This window comes from Rousettus aegyptiacus, unplaced genomic scaffold (genome assembly GCF_014176215.1).
Source record: "Rousettus aegyptiacus isolate mRouAeg1 unplaced genomic scaffold, mRouAeg1.p scaffold_m13_p_1, whole genome shotgun sequence".
NCBI lineage: Eukaryota > Metazoa > Chordata > Mammalia > Chiroptera > Pteropodidae > Rousettus > Rousettus aegyptiacus.
Window position 1 is genome coordinate 96,056,768 of NW_023416284.1, and position 11,038 is coordinate 96,067,805.

General features: G+C 36.2%; 1 protein-coding gene across 7 annotated transcripts in view; it reads left to right on the top strand.

The window, feature by feature from the left end:
- The window catches only part of DNAH8 (dynein axonemal heavy chain 8), a 304,884-nt gene that overhangs the window by 134,105 nt on the left and 159,741 nt on the right, over positions 1-11,038 (top strand). For all 7 annotated transcript variants that reach the window (XM_036217561.1, XM_036217559.1, XM_036217568.1 and 4 more), the window contains 3 exons: positions 515-739; positions 3,435-3,607; positions 4,958-5,136. In XM_036217561.1, coding sequence (XP_036073454.1) covers positions 515-739; positions 3,435-3,607; positions 4,958-5,136 — 577 coding nt within the window. The remainder of the gene's footprint in view (positions 1-514; positions 740-3,434; positions 3,608-4,957; positions 5,137-11,038) is intronic.

The following is an 11,038-nucleotide window of genomic DNA, read 5'->3' on the forward strand; positions in this document are numbered from 1 at the left end:
TGTCACTCTGCTTTCAGTCCTCTGCCAAATATGGGGTTCCTTTTTGGTCCAAATGATTTTGAATCTGTTCCTTAACTCTGCAGATGAACAATAGCTCCCAAAGGGACAACTGCTGTGGGGAGGAAGTGAGGGTGGGGCATATTCTGATCACTTTCACTCTCTTTCTTGGAGCAGAAATTGTAGATAAGGCGACATTCACTCACAATTTCTCTATGCCTTCATCAGGAGACAAGGGACGAGCTTCTCTCCTTAATTTCTGTTTCTCTGCCCTTAGATAAATATATAGACAGAGAAATAGATGTAGATAAAGATACGGATATTAGAGAGCAGAGATCAAGAAAGAAGACAGGCAGCATATCTTTTTTAAAAGTTGTGAAGAAAAAAAAATTGTGAAGAGACCTTTAGAAAACTACTTTTGGGAGTGGAGAAATGCATGTCTGTTTTAGTTTGACCACCAGATTTTATTGTAGGATCTGTTTTAAATATTTGGCATATTTGTTTGTTGGATTTGTAGGTTGGGCTTCTGGGAATTCAGATGTTGTGGACACATGATTCAGAAGAAGCTTTGAATAATGCAAAAGATGACAGGAAAATCATGCAAATGACCAACCAGAAATTTTTGGATATTCTAAATACTTTAATTAGTCAGACAACACATGACCTAAGCAAGTTTGAAAGAGTGAAATTTGAAACTCTAATTACCATCCATGTGCATCAGAGAGATATTTTTGATGACTTGGTAAAGTATCTTTTTTTGCTTAATTTAAAGTAATTTAGTGTACTAGTTAGTAATTTAGTGTTCTTAATAATAAACAAGTATTACACATATTAACTAACTTATGTGAATTTTTTATCTACCTGATCCTTTTCCACAATTGCCTCCATATGCTCCATGTCTACAAATATCTATATTTCGTGGTTTAAACAACCATATATGTACATTCACATTGGGGATTCTGAAAGTCTGGACCCAACTGATGTGATATGAACTAATTGTCCCATTAAACCAAATAACGGGGACATGGTATAATTTAGGTGAGATTGGTCATGAGTTATGATGGGGGGGTTGGGTTGGGAAAGAAGTCCAGGTCAAATAGAATCAAGCTTCAGAGAGTCCTCATGGCTATTTGTCCAACTGATAGTGTACAACAGGGCATCATGGGCTTGATTTGGGCATGGTTCTGTAGGGTAGGAAAAAGGGGAGGAGTATTTGAATTCCCTTTGAAAATAGAACTCTACTAACCAGTGGCTTTGAGCAAACAAGACCAACTTCTTCTAAAGCAGTAGTTATCTGTTAGAGGATAAGGGCCCCACGCAGTTTTGATACACCGCTCTTTGACTGTCTTTGTCTTTAACTGCCATTGTTTTATTTGATTTAATGAGTTTTAAAGACATCTCTTTCCTTCATCAGAGCCATATAATTCATGCAACTTTGAGCTCTGTTTTAGAGAATATGATCATGGGCTACCTGCTTGAATCAAAAGCTCTGATTAGATAAATTATATTTATTGAATACTGAAGGACATACAATCTATTATTCCACCAGAATCTAGGTCCTCGGTTCTCAAAGTATTGTGTGCCAACCAGTTGCCCTAGCATTTCCTAGGAACTTGTTAGCAAAGCAGAATCTCCAGCCTCTTCCACTACTAGCACCTGCCCCTTCCCATCAGAATCTGCTATTTATCCTGTATCCCCTGTATCTTTCAACAAGATTTCCAAGTGATTTATATGCATATTGAAGTTTGACAAACACTGTTCTAGAATTTGTCTCTGGAGCTATGGATCAAGCTAATCATCAGAAAGCTGCATATTTAGACCATATTTCTTTGGCCTTCTACAGATTTGCTTTCACTGAATTCCAATTGCCTTTATACTTTGGCTTTCATTTCAATGAAAGTCCACCTCAAGAAACTTCAGTGGAGTCTATTACTACATCTGTTAAGAGCATGCTATTGAGGCTGTTGTCTGTACATCTCTCACTGACTCTTAAAGCTCAAATCTCATGGAAGAAATTTCTTTTAAGTGCTGAGCAAAGCTTTACTTTACATACAGAATGGATTAAAAAGCCTATACATGATTAAAACTGAAAGTGTTTTCTTTTTGTCTTAATTGCTATTGAACTCATGGTCAGTTTGCATCCCAACTAGAATGAGATTTCATGGCCAGCATATTTGCATTTTATTTTTTTATGTATAATGCTTAGAACAGTTCTTAATGCAGTAAGAACTCGATAAATATTTGCTGTTCTTTCGTCATCCCCTTTTATCTCCTCCTTACCATCTTAATGGATTGTTGAAAGTAGCATTTCCATGGTTGTGGGTCCTATGTTAGAGAGCAGACTGTATTACCTGAAAGTAGCTCTTTTAAGGTGATGAATACAAACTGCTTTAGGAGGAAAGCCAGAATTCTTAACAGGAAGGGAGGCCAGGTCATAAACTATGAAACAAAAACAACAAAAAACAAGATTATAAATAGCACAGAAACGTAATTAGATGGCGATCTGAACATTGTACAGTTGCCAGAGGTCCATTTTTTTTTGCGTCACCTGAGTGACCTGGAAGTTGGTTACTGGTTTAAGGAGCAGTGAAGGTGACCATTTGCCACTTTCTTATGTTGAGTGGGCAGGATGGGGTTTCTCCACGTTTGCCAATGGAGTCATGAAGCACCCTGAGACGTGGTCATGGTGGGACATTGTTCCTAAATGTGCTTACTTGGTTTCTATCTCTTGCATCCATGGCAGTGGGAGCCCAGTACTACTTGCCCCATAGGTGTACACCAATGTGGGCAGGTTGATAGTGCTGATGAAGCAGGCATGTGTGCATATTTAACCTTACATCTTATTGTTTAATCCCTTCAGGCTTCCCATTTGCTATGAGCAAAAGCCCAAGCCCTTTCCCAGGCCCTGTGAAGCCTCGGTTTTTACTTTTTCTTCAGAATCCTGGGTGCCTTGGCTATAATGAACTTTTTCAGTTTCTTGAACATGCCACCCATGAACATGCCTTTGCCTAGAACATTTTACTCTTCCATGCCTCCATCACCCCCTTTGATTTATTTCCCTGGTAAATTCCTACTATTTATCTAAGTGTTAATTTAGATGTTTTGTTTTTTGAGTACCCCGCTTGGAAGCCCTATACTAACTAGATTAGGTCCTCTTGCTACATATTTTTATGAACCCTGCATTTTTTTTTTTATACTTTATGGCTATTAGTTTTTTTTATCTGTTTATCTTTTGTCCTTTTTTGTCAGCTCCAGAAGGCAGAAACTATGTCTATCTTTGTTTACCTATCAGTGTCAGGCCTTAAGAGGGACTTAATAAACATATGTTAAATGAATGAGAATTAGTTCATGAATGAGTGAATTAAAACTGCCCATATGCTTATGTTTTATGCTATTGCAATTCGGTATGTAATCTCCTTGTGTTTCATGTTCTTAAGGTAAAAATGCATATCAAATCAGTTACTGATTTTGAATGGCTAAAACAAAGTAGATTTTATTTTAAAGAAGATTTGGATCAAACTGTGGTGTCTATTACAGATGTCGATTTTATTTACCAAAATGAATTTCTGGGATGCACTGATCGTCTTGTTATCACTCCATTAACAGACAGGTAGGACACTCAGTTTTCATTATTCCATTTTGTAATTAATGTGCTTCAAATTATTTTAAAATTGCATTTGAAATATTCCTGAAAGCTTATTGCTGTTGTGTTAGGTCTATGTTAGCTCATCAAAGTCAGTCCAATAGTGAAATAACCATAGTTTTTTTAAACATGCATGTACTTTAAATTTTTTTATGATGTAGAAAAAGATAACAGAATGAAATCAAGTTTGAATGTTAACTATGAGTATTTAGTAATAAATTTTAGATTGCAAGATGGAAAAAAAAATCTCTAGAACCATAAAGAAATGTCATTAGAACTGCAAAGAAGAAAGGGACCTTGGAGATTGTCAGTCTCTTGGTTTTTCAAATGTGGAAATTGATACTTAAAGTGAAGTTTCTTGGCCAGGCCTGAATAATCAGTTAATGACAGATGCCCTCATAGTTTTTTCTAGTATATTGACACTCAACAAGAACTGAGCTCTCTCATTTTTACACATCCCACAACACTCAGTTCAGTATGCTGTATATAGAAGACACTCAATATATGTTTGTAGAATTGACTTAAATGGGATCATAGAACAATTCTGTCATTACTTTAAATAGGACTGCCTCCACAGAAAATTATAATACAGTCAAATTTCATTTTCATTTTCCTCTTGATTTATTCAATCTCACTTTATATGCCCAGTGTCATTGCAGCATACATTTGTCCATGTTTTCTCTTTTATTGATATTTACATATAAAGCTTCATGTCTCATGTTTTAGTTAGATATGAAACAAATATAACTGAAGCTGAATCAAATACAAAGATATTCATTAGATTATTTTTTACATTTACCTAAATGAGTGAAACATTTCAGAGTAAAACAATTTTTTTGCAATGGTGTGCTGGAGTTGGCTTGTAGCAGCTTTTGAGAGCCAGATACATGCATCTTTTCCCAGTTTTGTGATATCGCATTGGTAGCTTGTCATCGGCCATGGTGGAAGTATTTATACCACAGAAATCAGCAAATATGAAAATTAAATATTTTTTCCTGGAGAGCCAGTTGTTAAAAATCTTCCAGCACACCACTGCTTAATTGGTCCTCTATCTTAGGATTTATCCTGACTACATTGGAAAGAAGGCATAAAGTTTTAAGTCAGGGTTGTGGAGTTTATAAGTTCATTTCAAGAAAATTTTGCAATTACTGTATTACTTCTAATGAACGTCAAGTACTCCAGCTTTGTTTGGTTCCCTATTTCTTTCATGTGGGTTGCTCACATTCTAAAATAAACAGGCCCATTCCAATCACATTGGACTTCTGCTTGTAGCATGTTATCTGAATTCACAAAGTTTTATCTGTTTAACATTTGCAGATGCTATATCACTTTAGCACAGGCTTTGGGAATGAACATGGGAGGTGCTCCAGCAGGACCTGCAGGAACTGGCAAAACAGAAACCACAAAAGACATGGGAAGATGTTTGGGAAAATATGTGGTCGTGTTTAACTGCTCAGATCAAATGGATTTCAGAGGACTAGGAAGGATTTTTAAAGGCAAGTGTCAAAAGCTATTAAATTTATTTTTGGCGAATTTGTTTTTATTGTACTTTGATGTTATCTTCTGATATAAATCTAAAGTGATATTTTTCCACATAACCAAAATTAGTGTAAGTTGATGCATATGATAATGTCATTTTCCTTGGTCAAAAATGGCTGGATATTATCAATTTAATATGGTTCAATACTATTGCTGATATAGTCCAGGAGTTGAATGTGCATTGGATTATGAAAATGGATTCAATTTATTATTGGCTGAAACAGTGGTAGAGGAGATAAGATCAAGATAACAAACCAGTGACACGTATGTCTTCCCTTTCTGCATTAAATCCCACTGAAATGAAAGATTTTTTAAAAGCATGGTGAGTGTAAGGAGAACGTTACTAGAAAATAAGAAGGAGGCCTTTCGGCAGATGGGAGATGCTGAGAAAATTCTGAAAGATAGGTAGCAGGTGATTTCAGATAGACAAAGAAGAAGGATGAGAGAGCATGTCAGTCTTAGAACTCAGAACTCAATCTTTGGTGTTCCTTTCTTTTTGATCCACATGCATTCTCTCGGTGATCTCATGCAGACCCAAGCTATCTCTAGCTTGGACTTCTCGAAATTCCAAGTTCATACATACATCTGGTATCTACTACTTGACATCTCCACTCAAACATCTAATAGGTACAAACACCTGATCTCTGTCCTCAGCCTTCTCCATCATTCTAATTTCTCCTTCATATCTACAGGAGAGCTTAGCGGGATACATTATTCTAGGCTGGTAGTTCCTTTCACTTAATCGTTTAAATATTTGATTCTATTCCTTTCTGGCTTGTAAGGTCTGTGCTGAAAGGTCCGATGATAATCTAATGGGTTTTCTTTTTTATGTTACTGTCTTCTTTTCCCTGGCTGTCCTAAGAATTCTGTCTGTCGTTGATTTTTGATAATTTTAATACGGTGTGTCTTGGTGAAGGCCTTTTTGGGTTGAAATAATTGGGTGTTCTGTTGACTTCTCGAATTCCAAGCTCCAGCTCATTCCTTAGATTTGGGAAATTCTCATTCACTATTTGTCTGAAAATGCTTTCTAATCCCTACTCCTTTTCTTTGCCTTCGATAATGCTTGTTATTCTTATGTTTCTTCTCCTGATAGCATCAGCTAGTTCTTGTATTTCTCTTTCATTATTTTTCATTCTTTGGTTTCTCTCTTCTTCCTTCTGATGTATTTCTAGTTTTTGTCTTTGATATCACTAATCCTTTCCTCCATTTGGTTGACTCTATTTCCCAAGCTTGCTATTTCATTTTTCAGTGTGTTTTCTTTTATCTCAAACACATTATTACAGTGTGTTTTTTATCTCCAGAATATATATTCTCTTCTTCTTGAGGGTTTCAGTCTCCTTGCTCTGCTCAGCTAGTTGTTTTTTCAATTCCTGAAATTATTGATATGACTCATTTTGGATCTCACTGAGTTTTTTCAGAAGTACCATCCTGAATTCTCAGTCATTTAAGTTGTATATTTCTATATCCGTAGGCTTATTTTCTGGAGATTTTTCTCTTTCTTTCTGTGATGCCTTTTCAACTTGGTGGTTTATGGTGTTTAATGGACTATTTCTCTGCCTGGGCATTAATGGAAGTGTATTCTGTTGTTTTTCCAGAAAGAAGATTTATTATATAAAGGTCTCTCTTTAGCCTGCTGCAAAGAAGGCACTTTTCTTTTGGTTTCTAGTAGGTGACATCTTAGCTTCTTGGATCCCTGCTTTATATAAAGTCTAAACAATGTCTTTTTTATTTTCTTGTAGATATTTAATCACACTTGCTACTCTCAGTTTCAGTCCCTATCACTGTTAGCAACAGTTTTGGTAGCATTTGCTCATATTCCCCTGGGACTCTGTGGTGATTGGTCTCAGGGTGTATGGGGGTGGGGCCCTCTGGGTTGGGAGTTGGGGCCTAAGGCTCAGCCTCAGTTTTGCAACCGAGGGCTGGTAAAAATCAACTGTTGTTTCTCTGCAGTCTCATCCCGCTTCTCTGCCTTCTGCCCTGATGACTGGGCCCTGTTGCTGGCTGCATAGAAGTCACAGCACTTCCAGGCAGGGCTGTTCAGGGAAGTTGCCACAATTCACCACTCCCCCTCCACCTGCAGGGAGCTCTGGAGTTTGCTCTGGGATGCATCTTCTTTATTTCTTCCAGTCCACCACCCGACACCCAGGGTTCTGACTTGTGGTAGTTCTTATGCACAGATCCTACACCAGATGTGCTGGTGTGCAGTTTGGGTGTTTTCTGTTCAGTTTTAGATGTTCAGCTTATTGTTGTTTTAAGGGGAGAGATCTGAGGATGTCTCTCTCTCCACCATGTTTCCCAGAATTCCCTCAGTGCTAGATTTTGTAAACAAGGAGAGTAGATACTCAACAAGACCATTCTTCAGTGCAAGGGTCAGTAAATATTTAGTTCTGGAGGCTGGTGGTCCAAGATCAGGATGCAAGCATGATCAGGTTCTAGAGATGGCCCTCTTCTTCCAGGATTCTGGATCCCTTTCACTCTACATAGCTACTGCATTGTTCCAGATACTCAAACAAAAATACTTGACTTATCCTCTACCCTCTGTTTCTCTCATACTCACATCAAAACTGTCAGTAAACACTATTAGCTCTACCTTCAAAATACATCCCAATTCTGATCACCTCTGATATCCATTGCGGTCATCCTGGTGCAAGCCAATCATCATCTTTCATGTGTACTATTCCAATAAGCCTCCTAATTGGTCTTCCTGTGTTTATTTTTTCCCCCTCCATTTTAGTCTCAAAATAGCACCACAGAAATTCTGCATGTAAGTCAGATCATGACACTCTTTTATTGAAAGCTGCCTGGTGGCTTCACTCAGAGTTTAAAAGCTGAAATCCTTACAATGGTTCCATATTGTCTTACACAATCATACCTGCTCCTCCTCTGCCCCATTGTATTGTTCTGACCTTCTGACCTCATTTCCTAATACTCTCCCTTCTCCTCATTCTCTCTCCTATAGCTATATTGACTTTTCTGGTATTTCTCAAACATTCGAAGCACATTCCTTCCACAGATCCCTTACTCTTGCTGTTCTTAGATTCTTCCCCCAGATATTCATCCACATAGCTCACTTGATAAAGGATGTCCACAAAAAAATATCATATTGAAAATTTGAAAGCATTCCCTTTGAAATGAGGCATAAGACAAGGATTTCCATTATTATTTCTTCTATTCATCATTGTACTTCAGATCCTACTCAGGGCAGAAAAGAACAGCAGCAACAATAAAAATACAAAGACTGGAGAGAAAGAAATGCAAAATTTCATTATTTATAAATGATAGAGTAGAGCGTAAAGAAAATTCAAAGAAATTTATAGAAAAATAGAATTTAGCAAGTTTCCTAGAATATGATATCAATATATAAAGTGAATTTTATTTTGACAAACCACAAAAAAAAAATTAGAAAAAGAACACTTCAGGAAGATATAATTTAGAATGTAATTTGAGAGCGTGGTATTGGTGCAGGGATTGATAAATAAGCCCGTAGAAAATGATAGAGAACGCAGAACTAGGTCAGCGACACTGGGCATAGGACAAAGGTGATACTGTCAATCAGTGATAAGGAAAAAGACTTTGTAATAAGTTGTTCTGGGAAAAGAGTTGATTAATATTTAACAAGGGAAATTTCCTCCCTACATATATAAAAATTGGATGCCTAAACCAGATATAAATATCAGTTCTGGGGATTAAATGCCTAAATGTGGTAGGCAAAACTATATGGCTTTTAGAAGGTAATAAAGGAAAATATCTTTGTTTTTGGAATAGAAGGGGATTTTTAATATAAAAATCACAAACCATAAAGAAAAGATTGATACATTGCCTACTCTAAGTTAAAAACTTAGGTACCATCAATAAATACCAAAAAGAGAGAAAAGTCATGCCAGAAATTTGAAAATGGCATTTCCAACATATATTACTTATTAAAGGTTAGTATCCCAAATATGTGAATAATGCCTATTAACCAATGAGAAAAAGCTAATTCAATATAAAAATGAGAAAAGATCTTGAACAGGCATTGCATAAATGTAGAAAACCAAATTACCAGCAAAGAATTACGTATTACAGAAAGATTACATTTTTTATACACCAGATTAACAAAAATTTTTGTGACAGTTTCGACCATGGGCAAAGTGTAGAGAAGCAGAAACAATCACCCACCACTGGTAGGAATGTAAAACTTGTTTGGAAAAAAAAAAGTATACACGTGTATTCTCAGCTATCCTACCTCCTGGTTGTTATACATTCAGATAACCGCACCTTAGCACTGGGAGTATGTGTGTAAATGTTCATGACAGCATTGCCTATACAAGCAAACAACTGAAAACAACTTGAGCGTCCCCTATGGTGGACTGGATAAAAAATTATGTAAATTGTGAACATATAAACGTATCATGCATAAAGGAAAGAAGAATATAATGTATCTGAAATTCTGTATAACAATGCTATATAGTGGTAAAAATGAGTAACTACAACCCAATGCACTGACATAGAGCATTCTCACAAAGACAATTCAGAGGGAAAGAAGCAAGTCTCATAAGAATGCATATAGTATAATGAAATTTATTTCAAATTTATTCAAAAATAGGTAAAATGAAAAAATACGTTATTTAGATATGTATATATAGTTAGTAAAAAGATAAAAGAAAAGCTAGAGGATGATTATCACAACGTTCAGACTAGCAGTCTCTCCCTCTGGGAGGGAAGGGAGGGGACATCGTTGGGGAAAAATTCACTGGGGCTTCCCTCTATTAAATATCATGACTTCATTCATCCAGCCCTTTCTTTAAATATTATATGTCCCTGTCATAGATATCATGAGATCGCACATCCAGCTCTTACCTTTAATTACCTGACCGATGGTTTTATATGTGTATATATAATTACACAGTCTTTATGTGATATTTTTCCACACAAGAGAAAAAAACATAAGCTACAGACTAGGAGAAGATATTTTAACATGTATAGCTGACAAAATATTAATATCCAGCATTAAAAAAGATTTTCTTCAAATCATTAACAAACACAAACAGTTTGGCAACAGACAGTGAATGTGAAGGCGCATATACTCTTTGACCCAGCATTTCCACTCCTCACACAGATAGCAAGAAGACATAAGCAAGACTGTTACATTGTTATAGCAAATTATTAGTAACAACCCAAGCATCCATTGAGAGTGGAAGGAATTTTTAAACTGGCATATTTATGCAGTGGAATACCATGCAGCACAGTATTTTAAAATAGTGAATTACATCTGCATGTATCTGCATAGATAAATATCAGAACAATAATATTGAGCAAGTCATTCAAATTTCAGGAGGATATATACAGTATTTTATAGATAACTAGATAGATGTAGATAAATAGAAACATGCATAAAAATTTTGAACAAGCAAAATAAATAGAGCTCATGAATGCACAAAAGCAGTCGTTTAAAACCATACATAGGAACCATTGGCATCAAATTCAGGATAGAAGTTACGTCTGGAGGAGGAATTGTGGATCCAAGAAGGACATACCTGGACTTGAACTATAGTTATAATATTTTATTCTTTAGAATGAAATCTGAAGCAAATTGTTACAATTTGATAGGTGGATATATGGGTATTTATTATAGTATTCTTTATGATTCTGTTAAAACATTTTTGAACTGCAAGGATCATTTTCTAAACAAAGAGAAGGGCTCTTCTGTAGATCACTCCCTGCCTGAGGATTGAGGATGGTAGAGAAAAGCAGACTAGAATGCAAGGTAAACCCAACAATGCCAAAATTATAGCAGAAGGAAGAGAAAAAGAAAAGGAGGTGGCCATCTTCATTGTCTTCCTCCATATAAAAGTCATAGCACAGCTCTCTGAAGTAGGA